At 41.1% G+C, this 23,018-nt stretch overlaps 2 protein-coding genes across 2 annotated transcripts in view; one reads left to right on the top strand and one right to left on the bottom strand.

Annotated features, from left to right (window-relative positions):
- The window catches only part of LOC110520100 (serine/threonine-protein kinase tousled-like 1-B), a 54,416-nt gene extending 38,963 nt beyond the window's left edge, over window positions 1-15,453 (bottom strand). The window contains exon 1 of the mRNA XM_036974411.1: window positions 15,201-15,453. Coding sequence (XP_036830306.1) covers window positions 15,201-15,285 — 85 coding nt within the window. The 5' untranslated portion in view covers window positions 15,286-15,453. The remainder of the gene's footprint in view (window positions 1-15,200) is intronic.
- A 77-nt stretch (window positions 15,454-15,530) lies between these two features.
- Window positions 15,531-22,823, top strand: dcaf17 (ddb1 and cul4 associated factor 17). The gene is made up of 14 exons (XM_021597155.2): window positions 15,531-17,180; window positions 17,268-17,371; window positions 17,479-17,569; window positions 17,933-18,069; window positions 18,227-18,305; window positions 18,414-18,503; window positions 20,187-20,294; window positions 20,432-20,534; window positions 20,665-20,807; window positions 21,247-21,356; window positions 21,508-21,592; window positions 21,747-21,830; window positions 21,971-22,126; window positions 22,318-22,823. The coding sequence occupies exons 1-14, from the start codon at window positions 17,061-17,063 to the stop codon at window positions 22,429-22,431; spliced, it is 1,524 nt and encodes a 507-aa protein (XP_021452830.2). The 5' UTR covers window positions 15,531-17,060; the 3' UTR covers window positions 22,432-22,823.
- The last annotated feature ends 195 nt before the right edge of the window (window positions 22,824-23,018 follow it).

Genomic DNA, 23,018 nt, shown 5'->3' on the forward strand with positions numbered 1-23,018 from the left:
AACAACAGAGGGAACTTGTCAGGTTAATTTCATATAATTTTCACAACAAACACCAAAACAAAATGGAGTAGTGATACAATATTTAATTGTATAATGACACGTAGATTTAATCGATTGGCATTCAGTGACTTAACTGTAGTAGTCAGTAAATATTTACGGATCAAATTGCTCTTAATCACACACCAGGCAAGTAGACTGAGGGACTAATATATTTGCTATCAGATAACATACACTCCATATAATTCAAGAGTCATTCATAGGATTATGTATGCAGATCAAGGTTAAACACTTCCTCCTCATTATTTTCCTCCCCTAGGCTTGCCAAGCCCTCTGGACAAAATATTCTATGTAAGATGACATTATGCTTTAGCACAGGTGGTCTGCATAACAAAGCAAATATCAAAACATTTGCCAACAAAGACAACCTTATTCTTAAATGAGTAAGAAAAGAAAACCATTTAACCCCACAGACTCAGTTTGACGTCATGCATCAATACATGTTTCTGATCAGAGTGTATAAAATACGTCATTTAGACTGGACAAAATATGTATAATGTTGTACTTAATAGAGCTGACAATAGGAAACACACTGTTACCAGCCCCACATACAACACCCGACAAATAACATTCTGTCAAAATAGAAACTTGACTCCTACTGAGCCAGTGAAATCAACACAGGTTACAAGAGTTCATGCATCTTACCATTTATTCTAACTACATAATATTTGAACTGTGTAGTGGATGAGGGATTAAAGCTAGAGGAAAATGTCTATAAGATCCTGAAAGTTGCATGTTCGCCTGGGAAAGAGCTGGTCTGCCTTGCAGCCACTGCAGTGTCTCTCCCATCTTGGTTACAGGACTGTTGGCAATCACTTGTCTGTGGATCTATGTGCTGGTGAGTGGGTGCATGCTGCCCCATATCTGTGTCCCTGCAGGACACACCAGGCTCTGGGCATGGGGCCCGCAGCCCACACTATCTTTCCTCAGTAGCACTGCTCTCTGGCCCTAAAGAAAGAAGCTCTCGGAACTCCAAGAACAGCCACTTGCGATCTTTAACGAACTAAACTAATCTCATAAAACCTGTCTCAGTATTTACAGGCGTCTATGTCATATTTGCCTGAGTGGGTAGGAAGAACAAATACTATATAATTATTAGTTTTCATACAATCAAAATTAAGAACAGAATTTGCTAGGAACGTTTAGAAAAGGGTTACCTTGCTCTTCTAATAGAATGTGTAATCTCGTCTGGCTTTTTCTTTTTCTTCCTCAGACCATTTCACAACCTCTTAAGGATACGCCCCTTTTTTCCAATTTTCGCCTATAACGACATACCCAAATCTAACTGCCCATAGCTCAGGCCCTGAAGCAAGGATATGCATTTTCTTGGTACCATTTGAAAGAAAACACTTTGAACGTTGTGGAAATGTGAAAGGAATGTAGGAGAATATAACAGAATAGATCTGGTAAAAGATTACACAAAGAAGAAAAAAAACGTTATTTTGTATTGTTTTTGTACCATCATCTTTGAAATGCAAGATAAAGGCTATAATGAATTATTCCAGCCCAGGTGCAATTTAGATTTTGTCCACTAGATGGCAGCAGTGTATGTGCAAAGTTTTAGACTGATCAAATGAACCATTGCATTTCTGTTAAAAATGTTGTATCAAGACTGCCCGAATGTGCCTGATATGTTTATTAATAACTTTTCATGTTCAAAATGATGCACTCTCCTCAAACAATAGAATGTTATTCTTTCACTGTAATAGCTACTGTAAATTGGACAACGCAGTTAGATTAACAAGAATTTAAGCTTTCTGCCAATATCAGATATATCTATGTCCTGGGAAATGTTCTTGTTACTTACAACTTCATGCTAATCGCATTAGCCTACGTTAGCTCAACAGTCCCGTGGAAGGGACACCCATCTCGAATAAGTTTTTAAAATTTTAACATTAATGTATGCTTGATCCAAAATACACTGCTGTGCCATTTGACACAGTATATTATCAACTTCAGACTTCACATTGAAAATGGCACTGAATTAAAATAATGCAAACACATACCACATGTTATGCTGAAAGAAGTCCCAAAGGAGCATCCCCCTCTGCTGTTTAGTCTCCATGGAACCCTGTCCCAACCCATAGCCACTGAGGCTAGGGAGGGGGTCGTGATCCTCTCATTTAGCCTATGGATTGGGAAAACCATGCAAGAAACAACCTACATTTTAATGATTGTCTAAATGCAAATACACAATGACATACAGTTTGGGGAAATGTTTTGCGTGCCAGCAGTCAAGTTTTCAAGATATTGGACTTTCGAGAAGTAAAGTGTCACCAGCCACATCATCATGATGATCCATTTTGCATCATCATGATGATGTAGCAAGTGACACTTTGGGTTTGTTCGACATTGCAGCCGAAAGTGAAGGCGACCTCTGACTTATTGATCTACAAAGAACCTTGCATCATAAATAACTACTTGTTATTATTTGTGGATCAGTCAGTCAGTCACAATTTACCCATGATACTGTTGTAGGTGTTGTAGGAATTCCCATTGTTAGAGCCTATTCTGCCCATGATATACTAGACAACCTACACATGGCCACATTCGTAAAAAGTGCCATCCATTGTTGCCATGTCCACAGTTTTCCTGAAAAATTGGTCTACTTTGAAAATTACGTTGCGGGTGAAAATGTATCTGCTGTAATTGTTGCAACCACTATTACTAGCCTGTTCAACCTCTCTTTTGTATCGTCTGAGAACCCTAAAGATAGGAAAGCTGCCGCAGTCATCCCGCTCTTCAAAGGGGGAGACACTAGACCTAAACTGTTACAGACCTATATCTATCCTGCCCTGCCTTTCTAAAGTCTTCGAAAGCCAAGTTAACAAACAGATCACCGACCATTTCAAATCCCACCGTACCTTCTCCGCTATGCAATCTGGTTTCCGAGCTGGTCATAGGTGCACCTCAGGCACGCTCAAGGTCCTAAACAATATCATAACTGCCATCGATAAAAGACAGTACTGTGCAGCCATCTTCATTGACCTGGCCAAGGCTTTTCTACTCTGTCAATCACCACATTCTTATCGGCAGACTCAATAGCCTTGGTTTCTCAAATGACTGCCGCGCCTGGTTCACCAACTACTTCTCAGATAGAGTTCAGTGTGACAAATCGGAGGGCCTGTTGTCCGGGCCTCTGGCAGTCTCTATGGGGGTGCCACAGGGTTCAATTCTTGGACCGACTCTCTTCTCTGTATACATCAATGATGTCGCTCTTGCTGCTGGTGAGTCTTTGATCCACCTCTACGCAGACGACACCATTCTGTATACTTCTGGCCCTTCTTTGGACACTGTGTTAACAACCCTCCAGACAAGCTTCAATGCCATACAACTCTCCTTCCGTGGCCTGCAACTGCTCTTAAATACAAGCAAAACTAAATGCATGCTTTTCAACTGAGCTCTGCCTGCAGCTGCCCGCACGTCCAGCATCACTACTCTGGACGGTTCTGACTTAGAATATGTGGACAACTACAAATACCTAGGTGTCTGGTTAGACTGTAAACTCTCCTTCCAGACTCACATCAAACATCTCCAATCCAAAGTTAAATCTAGAATTGGCTTTCTATTTCGCAATAAAGCATCCTTCACTCATGCTGACAAACATACCCTCGTAAAACTGACCATCCTACCGATCCTTGATTTTGGCGATGTCATTTACAAAATAGCCTACAATACCCTACTCAATAAATTGGATGCAGTCTATCACAGTGCCATCCGCTTTGTCACCAATGCCCCATATACTACCCACCACTGCGACCTGTATGCTCTCGTTGGCTGGCCCTTGCTTCATACTCGTCACCAAACCCACTGGCTCCAGGTCATCTACAAGACCCTGCTAGGTAAAGTCCCCCCTTATCTCAGCTCGCTGGTCACCAGCGCCCACCTGTAGCACGTGCTCCAGCAGGTATATCTCTCTGGTCACCCCCAAAGCCAATTCTTCTTTTGGACACCTGTCCTTCCAGTTCTCTGCTGCCAATGACTGGAACGAACTACACACATCTCTGAAACTGGAAACACTTATCTCCCTCACTAGCTTTATGCACCAGCTGTCAGAGCAGCTCACAGATTACTGCACCTGTACATAGCCCATCTATAGTTTAGCCCAAACAACTACCTCTTCCCCTACTGTATTTATTTATTAAGCTCCTTTGCACCCCATTATTTCTATTTCTACTTTACACATTCTTCCACTGCAAATCTACCATTGCAGTGTTTTACTTGCTATATTGTATTTACTTCGCCACCATGGCCTTTTTTTTGCCTTTACCTCCCTTATCTCACCTCATTTGCTCACATTGTATATAGACAAATTTTTCTATTGTATTATTGACTGTATGTTTGTTTTGCTCCATGTGTAACTCTGTGTTGTTGTATGTGTTGAACAGCTTTGATTTATCTTGGCCAGGTCGCAATTGTAAATGAGAACTTGTTCTCAACTTGCCTACCTGGTTAAACAAAGGTTAAATAAAAATAAAATTAAAAATAAATGACCTTGACTAACCTGTACCCCCGCACATTGACTCGGTACCGGTACCCCCTGTATATAGCCTCATTATTGTTATGTAATTTTATTTTGTTACTTTCAGATTTTATCGTATTTTTTTCAACTTCAGTTTATTTAGAAATATTTTCTTAACTCTATTTCTTGAACTGCATTGTTGGTTAAGGGCTTGTAAGTAAGTATTTCACGGTAAGTTCTACAGCTGTTGTATGTGACAAATACATTTTGATTTGATTTGAAAGACATCAAAAAGCTTTGCTCCTACTTCCCTATTTAACCTTTTTTTAATTGTGTGCCGCCCTATGTTACTCCCAACACATTTTTACTGGTATATTCTTGATTTTTGAGTTTGTTACAATGTGTTGGAAGATTTTTGGTCCCTCTGAAAGCCTAGGTCCTATAGTCACGGTTCTACATTGGTCATGAATGGTGACCACAGCTCTTCTGAAAATACATTTAAATCGTGTTTTAATGCAATTTTTTCCACCTTGCTTCATGTATTTAATGTATGCCATTTAAAGTTTGGCTCCCATTACTTTACTTCCAGGCTATTATGACGCATCTGGCAGTATTGCCGCATTCACGTGCTAGTCAGGCTACGAAATTTGGACATTTCAGACTTGCTAACTGGTTGAAGTTATACACATACAGCGTTCAACCAGTTAGCAAGTCTGAAATTTTAGAGTTTCCTAGTTCCGACTAGCAAATTAACGCTGCATATGATCCTAGGCAAGTGTGGAAAAGCCTTCTTAGCAACCATTTTTGTTTGCCATAGCAACCTGCGAAGGCTTCGCCTGATAAAAATCTCATAATAACTCATGGCTTCTCATGCATATTTCTTAACTGATCCTCTCGACACGGCCTTTGTTTCTTGAATGTGCAATATCTTGAAAACTTGATTTACCACTGGTCAGGTGTATTCAGGATGCTTTGAACATTAACATTCAAAATTCGACGACTTTGTTACTTTTGTGGGGCTGAAATTTTAAGTATGCTAATATTTGTATAAACATATTTTTTAGGTGGTTTGACACTACATTCAGAAAGTCATGAAATTAAATAGGCATACAGGTAAATACTAGAAACAGTGGGAAGGTTGGAAGCAGGGATTGATCCCTGTTCTCAGGTGGAAAGTTGTGTGCAACACATGCCGGGGAGTGTTACCATTACAACACGGCTCGACACAGGATTTTTAAATGTATATTAATGGTTGATGGCAGAGGGTAACCAAATCATGAGATTGCAGTCTCCTTGTCCATATACTGCTTTTAAGGTAAGATCACAAAAATGTTGTAATTTGGGTGAACTCTCTCTTTAAAATAGGACCGGAATAAAATCCTACTAGTTCCCCAGGAGGGTTGGCCACCCCTGATCTATGTTTCCGATGTTCTGGGTGTTTGAAAATGTTCTCCTTACATTTAATTTCTCTAAATCACCTAACCTTCAAGAAAAATCGAATGAATATTAGTATTCGGGTGGTTTATGTACACGAGTTGAATATGCTTGTCATCATGTTACTCTACATAGAAAAAATTATGCGTTATGATGGAAATCATTTTTGACATAGTAGTGTTGGGCACATGCTACCATCTCTGCCTAGCATATGCACAATACTACAATGTCCAAAATGATATTTGATACATGGAGCATTTAATATCCAATGCTTATTTATACGACTTTTTCAAAACTGTCCATGAATGGCTGCAAAGATACAGAGCCTCATATCATTCATTTTCAAAGACACAAGTTGACATATCATATTTCAAATTTGTGATTATACTGGAAAAATTGGGAAGAAGGGGAATAATAAAGTACGTTTGGGGAATAACAGTATTGTTCTTGCTGACAAGCACAGTAATTACCATATATTTTAGCCCGTTGTTAAGAATGAGAATTGTTCCACTGATCAGACTAAATAAAGTAAATAGCTAATAAAATCTATTTAATAACATAAATCTGCCCCTACACCCTAACCAAATAATTATTCTATTTTATTCCAACTCTAGAATCAAAAATACACTTTTGGGTTCACAATCTGTTTGACAAAATAATTGTCATAGTTACAAATCAGGTCACTACCAAATGTCCCTGCTAAAACCATATGAGGGGACTAGTGCAAGTGTGGATTAAATCGATTTTAGTACATGCTGTCAAAAGGCTGCATTCTGCAATATATTTATGGCTGTATTATGAGAACATAATTTTGTTGACAACATTTGAGCGCATAAAAGAGCGCTACTCTGCTGCTCTTTTTTTACAGCTCTATAAAATCAGCAGAGAACGTTCTGTCTCTCCATTCACTTCCACTCTAATCTTGATGGGCGTTTCTTTAAAACATGCATCCAATAGCCTTGATCCTTCACATAACTAGACCAATCATATACTTCAATGTGCCACAGTTCACAGTGCTGTGTGGTAAGACAGGACAATGATAGATGTTCTGCTCGTGATGTTAAATTGCAGGCGCAGATGCTCTGATTTCAAAACGAGTTTGCGCAATAATGTCCTAATTATAAAAATAAAATCAGTAGTTTTCTATGCGTGAGATATAAGAAGTGTGCCATCTGAGCGTGAGAATGGTCAAATGCTTCTGTCTCACGGGGAATGTGTGAGAGTTTTCTATTTATTTAACCTTATTTAACTAGGCAAGTCAGTCAAGAACAAATTCTTATTTACAATGACGGCCTACCAAAAGGCAAAAGGCTCCTACAGGGAAGGAGGAGAGGATTCAAAATGTCAAAATGTAAAATATATAAATATAGGACAAAACACACATCGAGACAACACAACACTATATAGAGACCGAAGACAACAACATAGCAAGGCAGCAACACATGACAACACAGCATGGTAGCAACACAACATGGTAGCAGCACAAAACATGGTACAAACATTATTGGGCACAGACAACAGCACAAAGGGTAAAAAGGTAGAGACAACAATACATCACGCAAAGCAGCCACAACTGTCAATAAGATTGTCTGTGATTGAGTCTTTAAATGAAGAGATGGAGATTAAACTGTCCAGTTTGAGTGTTTGTTGCAGCTCGTTTCAGTCGCTAGATGCAGCGAACTGAAAAGACGAGCGACCCAGGGATGTGTGTGCTATGGGGACCTTTAACAGAATGTGACTGGCAGAACGGGTGTTGTATGTGGAGGATGAGGGCTGCAGTAGATACAGTGCCTTGCGAAAGTATTCGGCCCCCTTGAACTTTGCGACCTTTTGCCACATTTCAGGCTTCAAACATAAAGATATAAAACTGTATTTTTTTGTGAAGAATCAACAACAAGTGGGACACAATCATGAAGTGGAACGACATTTATTGGATATTTCAAACTTTTTTAACAAATCAAAAACTGAAAAATTGGGCGTGCAAAATTATTAAGCCCCCTTAAGTTAATACTTTGTAGCGCCACCTTTTGCTGCGATTACAGCTGTAAGTCGCTTGGGGTATGTCTCTATCAGTTTTGCACATGGAGAGACTGACATTTTTTCCCATTCCTCCTTGCAAAACAGCTCGAGCTCAGTGAGGTTGGATGGAGAGCATTTGTGAACAGCAGTTTTCAGTTCTTTCCACAGATTCTCGATTGGATTCAGGTCTGGACTTTGACTTGGCCATTCTAACACCTGGATATGTTTATTTTTGAACCATTCCATTGTAGATTTTGCTTTATGTTTTGGATCATTGTCTTGTTGGAAGACAAATCTCCGTCCCAGTCTCAGGTCTTTTGCAGAATCCATCAGGTTTTCTTCCAGAATGATCCTGTATTTGGCTCCATCCATCTTCCCATCAATTTTAACCATCTTCCCTGTCCCTGCTGAAGAAAAGCAGGCCCAAACCATGATGCTGCCACCACCATGTTTGACAGTGGGGATGGTGTGTTCAGCTGTGTTGCTTTTACGCCTAACATAACGTTTTGCAATGTTGCCAAAAAGTTCAATTTTGGTTTCATCTGACCAGAGCACCTTCTTCCACATGTTTGGTGTGTCTCCAAGGTGGCTTGTGGCAAACTTTAAATGACACTTTTTATGGATATCTTTAAGAAATGGCTTTCTTCTTGCCACTCTTCCATAAAGGCCAGATTTGTGCAATATACAACTGATTGTTGTCCTATGGACAGAGTCTCCCACCTCAGCTGTAGATCTCTGCAGTTCATCCAGAGTGATCATGGGCCTCTTGGCTGCATCTCTGATCAGTCTTCTCCTTGTATGAGCTGAAAGTTTAGAGGGACGGCCAGGTCTTGGTAGATTTGCAGTGGTCTGATACTCCTTCCATTTCAATATTATCGCTTGCACAGTGCTCCTTGGGATGTTTAAAGCTTGGGAAATCTTTTTGTATCCAAATCCGGCTTTAAACTTCTTCACAACAGTATCTCGGACCTGCCTGGTGTGTTCCTTGTTCTTCATGATGCTCTCTGCGCTTTTAACGGACCTCTGAGACTATCACAGTGCAGGTGCATTTATACGGAGACTTGATTACACACAGGTGGATTTTATTTATCATCATTAGTCATTTAGGTCAACATTGGATCATTCAGAGATCCTCACTGAACTTCTGGAGAGAGTTTGCTGCACTGAAAGTAAAGGGGCTGAATAATTTTGCACGCCCAATTTTTCAGTTTTTGATTTGTTAAAAAAGTTTGAAATATCCAATAAATGTCGTTCCACTTCATGATTGTGTCCCACTTGTTGTTGATTCTTCACAAAAAATAGTTTTATATCTTTATGTTTGAAGCCTGAAATGTGGAAAAAGGTCGCAAAGTTCAAGGGGGCCGAATACTTTCGCAAGGCACTGTATCTCAGATCGGGGGGAGTGAGGCCTAAGAGGGTTTTATAAATAAGCATCAACCAGTGGGTCTTGTGACGGGTATACAGAGATGACCAGTTTACAGAGGAGTATAGAGTGCAGTGATGTGTCCTATAAGGAGTGTTGGTGGCCAATCTGATGGCTGAATGGTAAAGAACATCGAGCCGCCCGAGAGCCCCCTTACCCTACCGATCTATAAATTATGTCTCTGTTATCTAGCATGGGTAGGATGGTCATCTGAGTCATGGTTAGTTTGGCAGTTGGGGTGAAAGAGGAGCAATTACGATAGAGGAAACGAAGTCTAGATTTAACTTTAGCCTGCAGATTTGATATGTGCTGAGAGAAGGACACTGTACCGTCTAGCCATACTCCCAAGTACTTGAATGAGGTGACTACCTCAAGCTCTAAACCCTCAGAGGTAGTAATCACACCTGCGGGGAGAGGGGCATTCTTCTTACCAAACCACATGACCTTTGTTTTGGAGGTGTTCAGAACAAGGTTAAGGGTAGAGAAAGTTTGTTGGGCACTAAGAAATCTTTGCTGTAGAGCATTTAACACAAAATCCTGGGAGGGGCCAGAGTTGGCGGCTCTGCTGACATGCAACACATTTTGGGACTGTATCAACGGTGGACTAATACAATAAAATACAGTTTTTGAGGGATTGTTTTCCTTTAAATTCCAAAGGTTCCCCAAAACTGTATTGCCTATGTGCGTTTAGACAACGTTGGGATTATACAGAGCGTCCGGGTTGTAGTTCAGGAAGGAGCCAGCTGTTATCAGTACTGTCAGCTTAGAACCCAAGGAGGCCACTGTAAGCTGGGTATGACCCACTTGGGCTCTTGAGAGATATTGTATACCCAAATTGTACCATCAAGTTCTGATTAATCATAATGACGAGTCTCTAAAATTGCATCCTCTGTTCATTGAAAAAGGACACTCAGTGTAGTAGTGCACTTTTGGAGAGAGCAAATGCATGTGAAGAGACATTGAGCTATCAAAGAACGTTGAAAAGCAAAGATGGAACATGACAAATGATTCCACTTCCTCTTTGGATGAACCATGAACTCGGAAATAATAAACTGAAGTAGCTAGGAAGGAAATGGATGAAACAAAACATTTGGGGAAAGTGATCAAAGCAAGTATTAAAATGCAAATTAAACAATACAATTACACTCAACTGTTTTCATCAGATATGAAAGGATTTACATATTTATATATTCTTATTCCATTCCTTTACTTAGATTTGTGTGTATTGGGTAGTTGTTGTGGAATTGTTAGATTACTTGTTAGATATTGCTGCACTGTCGGAACTAGAAGCACAAGCATTTCCCTACACTTGCATTAACATCTGCTAACCATGTGTATATGACAAATAACATTTGATTTGATTTGACATTGCCATAGGTTACTTTTGAGTTTCAGTGGCATGTCACTCTATCACAACTTTGAAGTGTGCCCTCAAGAACTACACATACAAGAATGCCTGCATTAGGGTATAATGACTCTATGACTTCATGCCTCCAGACAGGCATTGTGCTGTGGTGCTGCATGGAGATCACAAGCTCTTCAACTGGGCAGCAGTGTTGCGATGGAGGGAATAGCCTATATGGAGACTACCTAAAACTACTGCAACAGAGTTATTGTAAAGTGTGGGATTACGCTTATACCAGATTTAGCCTACGTTTAACCTCTCCCTTGTTCAAATCAAAGTCCATATGTTCATGACCCGATTCATATAAATCATGTCAAATTATTTTAAATTCATATTAACCCCTCCTACAGAATATGCATAGGTCAGATTGAGTGATGAAATACATTTGTAAATATTCTAGAACAAATTATTTTGAGTGGCAAAGACTCCAGTGGTCATACATAACTCACAAATTCACCAAATATCTTATAATTCTATGATTCATGGGAATGTCCATGTCACCCAGAGATATGCCCATGCTGTAGAGAAACAACTAGCGGACTGAAACTTCACTGTTGTAGGTATGATACAGCTAGTGCTATCTAGACTGGCACTGGCAAACAAATCCATTAAATTTGCTTCCTAAATGTGAAGTAAATTCAACTGAGAAGTAATAGAGAATGGAGACTTAACTTGAAAATGGGCAGGATACCTCTTTCTGTTTTCCCTGACTTCTGTTTTTTTATCATGTGTTATGCATGTTCGCGTAGCACTCCTCAAAGGCCGTTTGGTGTACGTTTTTTGTTGGTTGGTGAGATGAAACTGCCTAAACTCTGAAAGGTATTATTGTATGTCAGAATTGCAACACAAGATTTGTTCAAGCCTAACATGTTAGTCCGTAATCGTAACATGGTGTTTGTATGTTCCCAGATGAACTTTCACATTTATGTTTCATGCATTAATTTTCTTAAGATCCTAACAATTTAGGTATGGATTTTCTTACGATCCTAACGATACGTACGTTCAACCTTTTGGCAGCTATCTGGCTCCATACAGTGTTGCCACGTTCACGGTTTTCCTTTGGGCTACTTTGAAAATGATGTCATGGGTGAAAATGCATTGTTCACGGGTTTTTGGGCTATTTCTAAGTTGCACCATGGCTGCCAAGGCATTTCTCTTTAAAATATGTATATTTCACAGTTACCTGCTCTGACTATCAGGCAATGAGACGGGTTGTTGGTGAGTGAGTGAGTTGTAGGGAGGTTCGGAGGGGTGTGTGTGTTGGGAGAGCACTACAATCATTGGCTGAGTCACATGAGCGAGAGAGCAATACACGCACACGTTGTGACAATTTTTTTTATACCAGTTGTAGTTCAGCTATTTAGATTGTCATTATGGAGACACCTATTTCCATATAACAACATACTCTAGAACTGATGCACATCAATACATAATGGAGACAAAGCACTGTAAAATGACTTTGGGCGCACTACAGCGCCCCAGCTAGCAATGAGGCATAGGCCCAGAAGCGGCCCTCTTCTGGGGGGCCAGAATTGATTGAATCGGCCGGAATCGGGTGTCGGACTCAGCCAGGAATCAAAATGAAGGACTGGACAGAATCGGCCCAAGTACATCTGGCCGTTTCCATCTCCCGGAATTCAGCCGACTTTGCCGCATCTTACCAGAATCCTTCCAGAAGCGGCCTGATGCAATTTTAAATAAACGTATACAAAATTACCTAATTTAGTCATTTTAAATATTGCTATTATACATTTTATACATACAAATTATACCCATCCACAATTTGTGAAAAAAATGACCCCCTTTTGGTCATATCCAATTGTCTTGTCCCATCGCTGCAACTCCCGTACGGCCTCGGGAGAGGTAAAGGTCAAGAGCAGTGCGTCCCCCCAAAACACAACCCAACCAAGCCGCACTGCTTCTTGACACAATGCACGATCAACCCGGGAGCCAGCTGCACCAATGTGTCGGAGGAAACACTGTACACCTGGTGACCGTGTCAGCGTGCATGCACCTGGCCCGCCACAGGAGTTGCTACAGCGAGATGGGACAAGGACATCCCGACACTAAACCTCGAGGTTTCACTCAGACTATCTTGCCTCTCACATTGAGACTCATGATAAAACTACACTTCCAGGACTTTTACCTTGTTCACCCTGTGTATGTTACCAGAAGCGAATCTGAACCCCTGCTACTTGGAGCAGACTAGATGGATCGGTTACTCCCACTAACTCCCACTCGCCAAATCCTCCCCTAACCCGGACGACGCTGGGCCAATTGTGTGTCGCCTCAGCATCTGTAGCAATGCAGTTTGCACTGTGATACAGTGTCTTAGATCACTGCGCCACCCAGGAGGCCCCATCCACAAAGTTTTTAATGCTTATCAGCTTGCACAAAGTTTAAAAATACTAAAATACTACTTAACAGGACTCTTAAAGAATTTTATTAAAATGTTAATTTTATTTTTTGATCACAGAAACAATGAGAAAATGTGGAAAAATAAAGAAATAACTAAATGTTACTTATATAAAGCAGCCCGTGTAATCATCTGCCAGAGAGTAGCCACAATTGGCCCGAGCCCCAAGTAATACAATTTGAGAAAAGGAAAAAAGATAAATCACAATGACTAGTCATGAATTGCAGGACAAGTGGTCCGCCAGAATTAACACCCTTAGCAAGGACGTCAACAATCAAATTACTCCCGCTCTTACTCAAGACCCTGTCCAGGGCCCGCTCGATCAAAGAACAGGCCCACAGGCTTTGTCTATAGACTCCGACACAAATGTTGCAAAGTGAAAGGTCAAAAACATTGCAATAGCCAATTCCACTCAAACCCTGATTAGTCGATCTGTCTTCACCATGAACACAAATGACACATCACGTAGTTGCAAACAACCACTCCACTTTGTGGGGAATACGACCACAAAACGCAACTCAAACAGCCCATAGCTGGAAACAGTCCTGAAGGACTGCTTAACCTGTGATGCGCTAATTGATTCGGGCTCAACAATGTCGCTCATCTTTCAAACGTTGTTCAATGATCTCAAAAGGGCTTTGAAGCCAGCTAAACGTTGGTTAAAAACGGAACTATGCGACACTACATTTCAAGGTTTCACTCAGACTACCTCACATCTCACGTTGAGACTCATGCTAAAACCGCACTTCCAGGACTTTTAGCTTGTTTGCCCTGTGTATGTTACCAGACTCGAATCTGAACCCATGCTACTTGGAGCAGACTAGATGGATCGGTTACTGCCACTAATGGATTGGAAAACCAACCAAGTATGGTCACAGGTCACAGTGCCTTCTCTACTGACCACACTGTCTTCTCCTAATGCTAGCTGCAACACAGTCATCCACGAGAGGTATCTGTCAACACCCCTTCGGAAAAATACGTTTTCGAAACCTCGTGGTGCAAAATCTGACCCAAAGAGATATTACGATATCTCGTCACATTCAATCAGCAAACCTGATTGATCATTATTTTCATGCTTTTTGAGCCAACAGTCTCTGTGAATGAGCAACCTTCCTCCTTGGAGTCGTGCAATACTGTAGCTGATACTCTGGCCTTCGGACACTTCCGCAAGCACTGCGGCCATCTCAGGAATAAAAGCATGAACGTGCAGAATGTACTCTGCTTCCCAGTCCGGCAACTGACCTGATATGTCCCACTAGTGAAACGCTGTGCGATATCGCAGAAAGATATCCTCATCTCAGTTCGCAGGTATTGGAACGGTTGCCACACGCGGACGCTGTGGTGAGGGACAAACCTTGACAGTCACTGAGTGTTTTGAAGCACAAACACCAGGAAATTTGGTTGAAAGGTTTACAGCCAATTTAATAACGTGGCAGCTGACAACTCGTACAAAGGGTCCAAACTTTTCGTTTGTGCCTCGGACACCAACCGCTGGTGGGGAGGGTCCCGAGACACAAAGGGGGGGAATACTAGCCCAGAACCATGATGAGCCTCGTCGGGGCAGGTGGTGGGTTCGAGACTACGTGCCACACTATACAAGACCGCCAGAGCTGGAAGTTCCCCATGAGATCAGAGAGGAGTGGACAGGCCCCTCGATGGGATAACCTTGTTACGCAAGGCCTTGCGTGACAGCAACGACCCCTGGAAAGCCATCTTACAGTGGAGGAACACACCCACCGAAAACATGGACAGCAGCCCAGCGCAACGCCTTCTGTCCAGACATGTGAGACTACCATCCCCGTAGCCAACAAGCTACTTGAGCCCTGCATCATGGAAAGCAGCTCGCTAAGTGCTTCTACGACTGGAATGCTCGAGACCTACCAGAGCTGAAGGTGAAACGATAAGGATGAAACTGCTCTCGGGAGACCACACAGGACTTTGGAGGATGGGCACGTTACTACAGAGAGTTGCACCATGTTCTTACCTGGTGGATGTCGGTGGCTCCCTCTATCGTTGCAACTGGGTGGATCTGCGCGTAGCCGAGCAGACAACGAACCAGAACACTCCATACACTCATACACAGTCCCAGGCCTAAGGGCAAGGGCTGCAGAATTGAGACATGAGCCAACTGAGGGTGAGGCTTCTACAAGCTCTCCAGCCGTGGCCCTTACTCACGGGTAGATCGGCTGTGTAAGCCACGAGACAGGCTTACTTTGTAAGCAAGGGACCGTGTTAACCTGTCCTCTGTTAAATACAACAACAACAAGAGGCAGACGACAACTGAAGTAAAAAGAAAATGTAATGTATTTTCATTTGTTATGACTTGCCTGCTATGAACTTAATGTTGTGCTGTTACGTTAGCACTTTCTATTGAAAAGGATGATGCTACGGAGTTTAGTTGATAGGTAATCGACTAGCTGGGCTGTTCCCCTGACCCCTATGTAGGGACTTGTACAATACTTGAACATGGCTATTGAACTTTATTCTTTAATCTAACATATCATACAGAAACAGTAACCAGGAGCGGTATGGTGTTGATATCTTGTATATATCAAAAGAGCAAAAGGAGCGTGCATTGAGGCTCGCAAAGTTATCAACGCAGGAAGTGGACAGCTTTGATTGTCGGAGCAGGGCACCAGTTAAAGGTATTATCTCTGGCGTCCCGTTGGACATTGACAATCAGGAGTAGTTGAATGTAAAATGTTGCAACTGTGACGGGGATCACATTTCCGAATTCCCTGAGTGCCCTGTTAGAGTGAAAGAGGTTGAGGTGTCAAGGATCAGGGCTGTACAGCAAATCTCCTATGTGGAGGCGGTGAAGAGAGTTCTGAATAAGATATTGTATATCTCAATCAAGTGGTCTGGATACACTTATTGTGAAGAAGGTGGATTTTGTACCATCCAAGAAGTCCAAGAAAGCAGACATCATTATATCTGCAGCTGAGAAGTTTTTGGGCCTCCAAGACTTAACCACAGAAGCACTGCAAGGACTATTGTCGCCAGGAAATGTCCAGCCATCACAGGATCCTTCTGGGCCTGTGTAGGGACCTGATTAAAACAGAAACGCAGGCTGATTTAGTTTTTAAAAAATTCGTTATTGATAGTTTGTATGGAATATATATATATATATATATTATTTAATAATTACCCCGCATTTTTTCCCTTTCGGATCTTTATTTTCCACTTGTACAGTAGGTGGCGGAATGCACACGTAATTGTCGCAAAAGCTCTTACACCAAAGAAGAAGGAGGGTGGGGCGGAACACCTACTATGTGAAGTTTAGTAATTCAATTCGCCCTTGACCTCCTAAACGATTTTGTTTTTAAAAATACTTTGGCGAAAGGTAACGTCTACAAAACGCTGTCCACTCTGTTTGTTACAGATTCTAGTTTTGGAAACTGAAAACTGTATGGAGATCAAATGTTTCATCGTTGAGATAATCTGAAGAATTCCGGTCAAAATCCACCTCGCTCTATCGTCTCCCACTGCCGACTGCTGGTCTTTCTCTCATCCCCATATTTGGTAGTGAGCGGAAACGCTAACCGGATGCTTCACATTTATACATCCGGTGAAATATATGGCTCGTTCTATCTGCGATCACTGTGTATCTGATGCTAAGGACACGTCGTTTTAGCAGTCGTGATAGTTATGACTATTTAATTATCGTGTTCTAAAGGACGAGGTTTGTGTATACGTAGTATTTGGTTGTAAATTAATCATTGACATGGTTGGAAGTATCGAATACCGACGTGGATAACAGTTGAACTGCGCTTGCTTTGTTTTGGACACACTGGTGTTATTGTGTGGAGTGTTCCAGCCCCTGTGCATTGAGCGCCTCCTAGTGATGCCTCAGCTGAGAGGGAAAAATGTTGCAACCTACCTAGACCTGAGATCGAGAGGCATTTTTGATGCTGGCACTTTGTCAAAACTCAACTTGAAGATTCTTAGGGGTCTTGTCCTCCAGGTATGTGAAGTGCAATGTATTAAGTAATTGAATATATTAATTCCACAAAAATAAATCTGAGTAATGACTTTTATTAATTTACTCTAGGACAGCAAAGACTTCACCAAAGTCTGGACCAAGTCCTCAAAATCCACTATATTTTATGAGAGTGGGAGGATATATTTTGAAAATTATCAGTGTTGCTTCAGTAGGTAATGTGTATATTTTATTTTGTAAACTACATTATGTGGCATTGTTATGTTTCATCACATGAGTACCGTTACTTCTTTTTTTTAAATTGAAAAAATATAATTTCCAGCCTTCCATCTGAGCCACAACTTCTGTATGAATTACCCAAGCGGTCCAAAGCGGAGAAGATTGAAGATGCATTGCTATGCCAGTGCCCTCTTGTAAGTGAATTAATATTTTCCATCTTAGCCAGTTCACTGTTGCTGTATAGAAATGTAACAGCTTAGAATTCCTAAGAGGTCAATAGATATCACTTCCAGTTTTTAGTTCTGTACATCTACATTGTCAGCATCACTGTGGACTTATGGACTATTGGACTATAGACTAGTGAATGGACTGCACTGTATTGCATTTTGTATTTATAAAAGGCATGTTTTATTGTCTATTATACCTATTTCTGAATTATTGCCCCCTTGGGGATGAATAAAGTATATTAAATGTAATTGTAAATGAGTAGAAATGCTATAAACAGAGTGCTGTATTAGTGTTATCCTAATTAACCATCATTATGTTTACCCTCATAGGACAAAGGGTTGCCAACACCGTCAGATCAAAAACCTAGCCTCTTGGCCCTGACTAGCAATAATTGGCTGTATCGCTTCTCAGCTGTGACAGGACAACAATTGGAGAAAGTTTACTTGTCCCCACATCACAAGTTCAGGTAATTGGCAGTTGAGTGTGATTTAATTACAATTAAAATGTCCTCCACAAATCATGAACCCAACAGATCTCTTTTTATAATTATTCTGGAGCTGGGGTTCCTCTTGTTGTAGGTAACCACTGATTTTACTTAACATGACACATTTTTTCTACATCAGATACCTTGGCTGGGATGTATCGCAGGAGACATTTTATGTCAAGTCCATTCAGAATAAAGTGACATCTTCAGCAAGACAGGTGTGGTTTCCACGAGTCTGATATGCCCATTCATCTTATAATTTGCCTTTGTAAAGTAGAACCATTCCATTTAGTTTTTTCACTTATTTCCTATCCTAACTCTCACAGGCAGGTTTCAACCAAAACACCTTGCTGTACCTCGCCGTGTTCCGCGTTTTCCCCCTGCAACTTGTGGGCGTTCTGGAGATCAACAAAAGTGTATGCAACATTTTGTTTCTTAAGGTTTCTTTAAGTCATGTATTTTTGTAATGACATTTATGTTGTACAGTGTATTCGGGAAAGTATTCAGACCCCTTCCCTTTTTAACATTTTTGTTACATTACAGCCTTATTCTAAAATGTATTAAATAAATAAAAATCCTCATCAATCTACACCCAATACCCCTTAATGACAAAGCAAAAACAGGTTTGTAAAATATTTAGCAAATGTATTAAAAACAGAAATACCTTATTTATATAAGTATTCAGACCCTTTGCTATGAGACTTGAAATTGAGCTCCGGTGCATCCTGTTTACATTGATCATCATTGAGATGTATCTACAACTTCATTGAAGTCCACCTATGGTAAATTCAATTGATTGGACGTGATTTGGAAAGGCACATAGCTGTCTATATATTTCTATTTTATTTAACAAGGCAAGTCAGTTAAGAACAAATTCTTATTTACAAGGTCCCACAGTTGGTTTTTGCTCTGACATGCACTGTCAAGCCATGAGGTCGAAGGAATTGGCCATAGAGCTCAGAGACAGGATTGTGTCGAGGCACAGATCTGGGGAAGGGTCCGAAACCATTTCTACAGCATTGAAGGTCCCCAGGAACACAGTGGTCTCCATCATCATTCTTAAATGGAAGAAGTTAGGAACCACCAAGACTCTTCCTAGAGTTGGCCGCTCGGCCAAACTTAACAAGCGGGGGAGAAGGGCCTTGGTCAGGGAGGTAACCAAGAACCTGATGGTCACTGACAGAGCTCCAGAGTTCCTCTGTGGGGATGGGAGAACCTTCCAGAAGGACAACCATCTCTGCAGCACTCCACCAATCAGTGAAGAGTGGCCAGATGTATAAGTAAAAGGCACATGACAGCCAGCTTGGAGTTTTCCAAAAGGCACCTAAAGGACTCTCAGACCATGATAAATACGATGTTCCGGTCTAATGAAACCAAGATTGAACTCTTTGGCCGGAATGCCAAGCGTCACGTCTGGAGGGAATCTTGCACCATCCCTATGGTGAAGCATGGTAGTGGCAGCATCATGCTGTGGGAATGTTTTTCAGTGGCAGGGACTGGGAGACTAGTCATTATCAAGGGAAAGATAAATGGAGGAAATTACAGAGAGGTCCTTGATAAAAACCTGCTTCAGAGCGCTCAGGACTTCAGACTGGGGTGAAGGTTCACCTTCCAACAGGACAACGACCCTAAGCACACAGCTAAGACAATGCAGGAGTGGCTTCGGGACAAGTCTCTGAATGTCCTTGAGTGGCCCAGCCAGAGCCCGGAATTGAACTCAACACTCCCCATCCAACCTGACAGAGCTTTAGAGGATCTGCAGAGAAGAAGGGGAGAAACTCTCCAAATACAGGTGTGCCAAGCATGTAGCATCATACCCAAGTTTGACTCGAGGCTGTAATCGCTGCCAAAGGTTCTTCAACAAAGTACTGAGTAAATGGTCTGATTAATTGTGTAAACGTGATATTTCAGTTTTTATTTACCGTATACATGTCACAAAACCTGTTTTTGCGTTGTCATTATGGGGAATTGTGTGTAGATTGATGGGGGGGGGACTATTTAAAACATTTTAGAGTAAGGTTGTAACGTAACAAAATGTGGAAAAAGGGAAGGGGTCTGAATACTTTCTGAATGCACTGTGTATGTCTCTGTCATTTCAGATATTTGGAAGCACCGTCATTGATGTAGTTCTGTCCCAAGGGGTCCTTGCGGTTTCTCACAGTACCAAGACTGTGAAGCTCTACAGCTTTGAAGACATTCTGAATAAGGTGTGAATTTATGATTAACAATAACATTTCAGTTGTTTTAATGCATGCTTCTTAAAATGTTCAGATTGTCTACATATACTGTATGTTCCATTATTTCTAAAAACATTTATTGATTGTTCTTTTTTCTTCTTTGCCAGTACATAAGAACGGAATTGGTTCTTGGGGAGCAGTGTCATTCAGAAGGCGGTAAAACTGTGGGAGAAGCTCCATTTGGCATTCCAGTGAATATCCACATCAACGGTAGGTGATTGTTTATCTGTCTATCCATCTTTCTGTCCCTCAGATTTTCCAACCATTCATTTGTCTATCCATCTGCAGAATTGCCTCAGGGGGCTCTTAGTGATTTTTTTTTTCTCATTTTTTTTCGCAGAATGCCCCCCAGTGCTGTTTGAGGTGTCATGCTTTGATAATGGAGTACAGATCGGAGGCCATCCATGGCACTATATCTTCACCCTACCCCATAAGAAGCACCAGGGGTCGTACCGCATCTGCTCTCTCAAGGATAACACCCTGGTAATATACTTGTACATATCTATCTTTATGCACTACACATTGAATGAGTCGCAAATAAGTCTCTCCTGAATTGTGAGACTATTTAAGCATATTAAGTATCCTGCTGCTAGTGTGCCAGAGCCATTTGAGCATGTCAGTTTCGGAGCACTACAGATGTCTTTGACAGGCATTGTCTTTAACTGACACAACAAACATATTACTCAAACACAAATTATCCTCAAAATGATGTTTAGATGGCTCAGCTGGTTGGAGCATGGTGCTGGCAGCACCAATGTTGTTGAGTCAATTTATGCATGGCTCACAAATACTTTTGGGTACTAAGTTCCTTTAAATGTAAGCTTCTGCTAAGTAATTATCCAGTTAAGGTCCAAAGTGTTCTGTTGTTGTCATACCCAGTGTCAATATCTGTAATATTCCCACTGTACACATTTATAAATAGGCAAAGCATGGAATACAAGACATGAAGTGCTGTTCTCTGGAGTCTGACTGGATCTACTTTCACCCTGATGACTCAGGAAGAATCATCCATGTTGGACCTAGCACCATAAAGTGAGTTTTAAAACTCCCCAACAAAGTTGTCCACAAGACCATGCTTTACACTGCAGCTTTATGGTATTTAGGTCAGTGCCATTCATCAGTCAGATTTCACACAACAGCGTTTCTCTTCTGCCTTTACTGAATATTGAATACTTTCCCCCAGTGTGCTGAAGATTCTGAGTGAACTGGAGAGTGATTCACAGTTCGATATAGTGAAGGAGTTTTCCATCACAGCTCATCGAGACAATGTGAGTTAACATAGTGTTTTGGCACCTTTTTTAACCATGGGTCATAATACATTTTAAATTAGATATATCTTCTCCATCATTATGATAGAAGGCTGAAAATTGCTGCTTTTCCTGTGATGGATTCATAAAACCTCTTGTCTTCTATCCACCATAGGCTGCCTCCCAGATCAATGTCACTTCCTCAGGCCGCACAGTGAAGAGAAGATTTTATCAGCTGGATGATGACCCAGACCGAGAGGTAGATTCTAAAGGATTAGGCTTAGACTGTATCCTGACTAAATTACTTTTACTGACATTTCAGTGGCATTCTATATAGGCATATTGGTTATTGCTGGTGAGTGTTTTTGTTGATGCCTCTTGCAACATGCTACTTCAAAGACATTCCGGATGGTGGAGTATGAGGATGAGCTTGACCTTCTAGCTGTTGTGGAGGTGACCCACAGAGAGGATGAGGGGAAGGCCCACGTCAGACTCCATGACAACAACACTGGAGCGTTACTGAAGAGGGTTCCACTTGTGGAGTCATGGGATGTGGTTAGTGCTTTTAGAATATTGTGTAAATGTAGCCTGATCCGCCATCCTGACCGCTGCACTCTCATTTTGTTTAAATAGAATGTAAGCTTGCAAGATCACAATGGTCGAACGAGGCCACTGTAGAGGAAGAGAATTTGGGAAATCTCTCCTTTTCATGTTATTTATTAATGTATTGTCTCTTCTTGTTTCAGACTTACAGCCACGAGCTGTTCTTTGACAGAGATACAATTGTTCATATTGAACAGACGAAGAATAACTTCTGCTGCCATGTCTACAAAATCAGTCGTGGACAAGCAGATGAGTGAAGTTGAGACAATCCTTCCAATTGCTAATGATGTTAGTCAAAAAGATTCCTCAAGTAAATAGCCCTGTTGAATGTTTTCCTAGTTATTTTTTATACTTTCTTTCCCAATAAGGACTACATGTTGTCATTCTGTTATTTTGAAGATGTTGTTGGTACTCTAATAAAGTGTCTGAAATAGTTTTTCCAATACAACTGTTGGCTAACTGAGCTACCTCTGCATTTTATATTTTAGGACATATGAATTAAGCCACAACATTTCTAAATGAACTGATGAAAATAGTTGTTCATGTTTGATCATCTGAGAAGAGCTGTGAATTTAGGTTCTCTGATCTTTTTTAACCGCATGTAAGCACATTCCTGCCACCCAAAAATAAAAATAAATAATTGTCAAGATGCATGGAAGTCAAACATTTTGTATCCTCAATTGAGGACATGTTTCTCCTTTGCAGAGATCTACAGAGCAAGGCTGCTGGCAAATGTGTGGCAACCTGGAATTTTTCCCCAGCACATTTGTTTCAGCTTCATAAAAAATATTGACACAAAGCGTTGAAAAGAAGGACAAAGTATTGTTCTTTAGACTGATTTACC

This window comes from Oncorhynchus mykiss, chromosome 3, assembly GCF_013265735.2.
Source record: "Oncorhynchus mykiss isolate Arlee chromosome 3, USDA_OmykA_1.1, whole genome shotgun sequence".
Classification (NCBI taxonomy): Eukaryota; Metazoa; Chordata; class Actinopteri; order Salmoniformes; family Salmonidae; genus Oncorhynchus; species Oncorhynchus mykiss.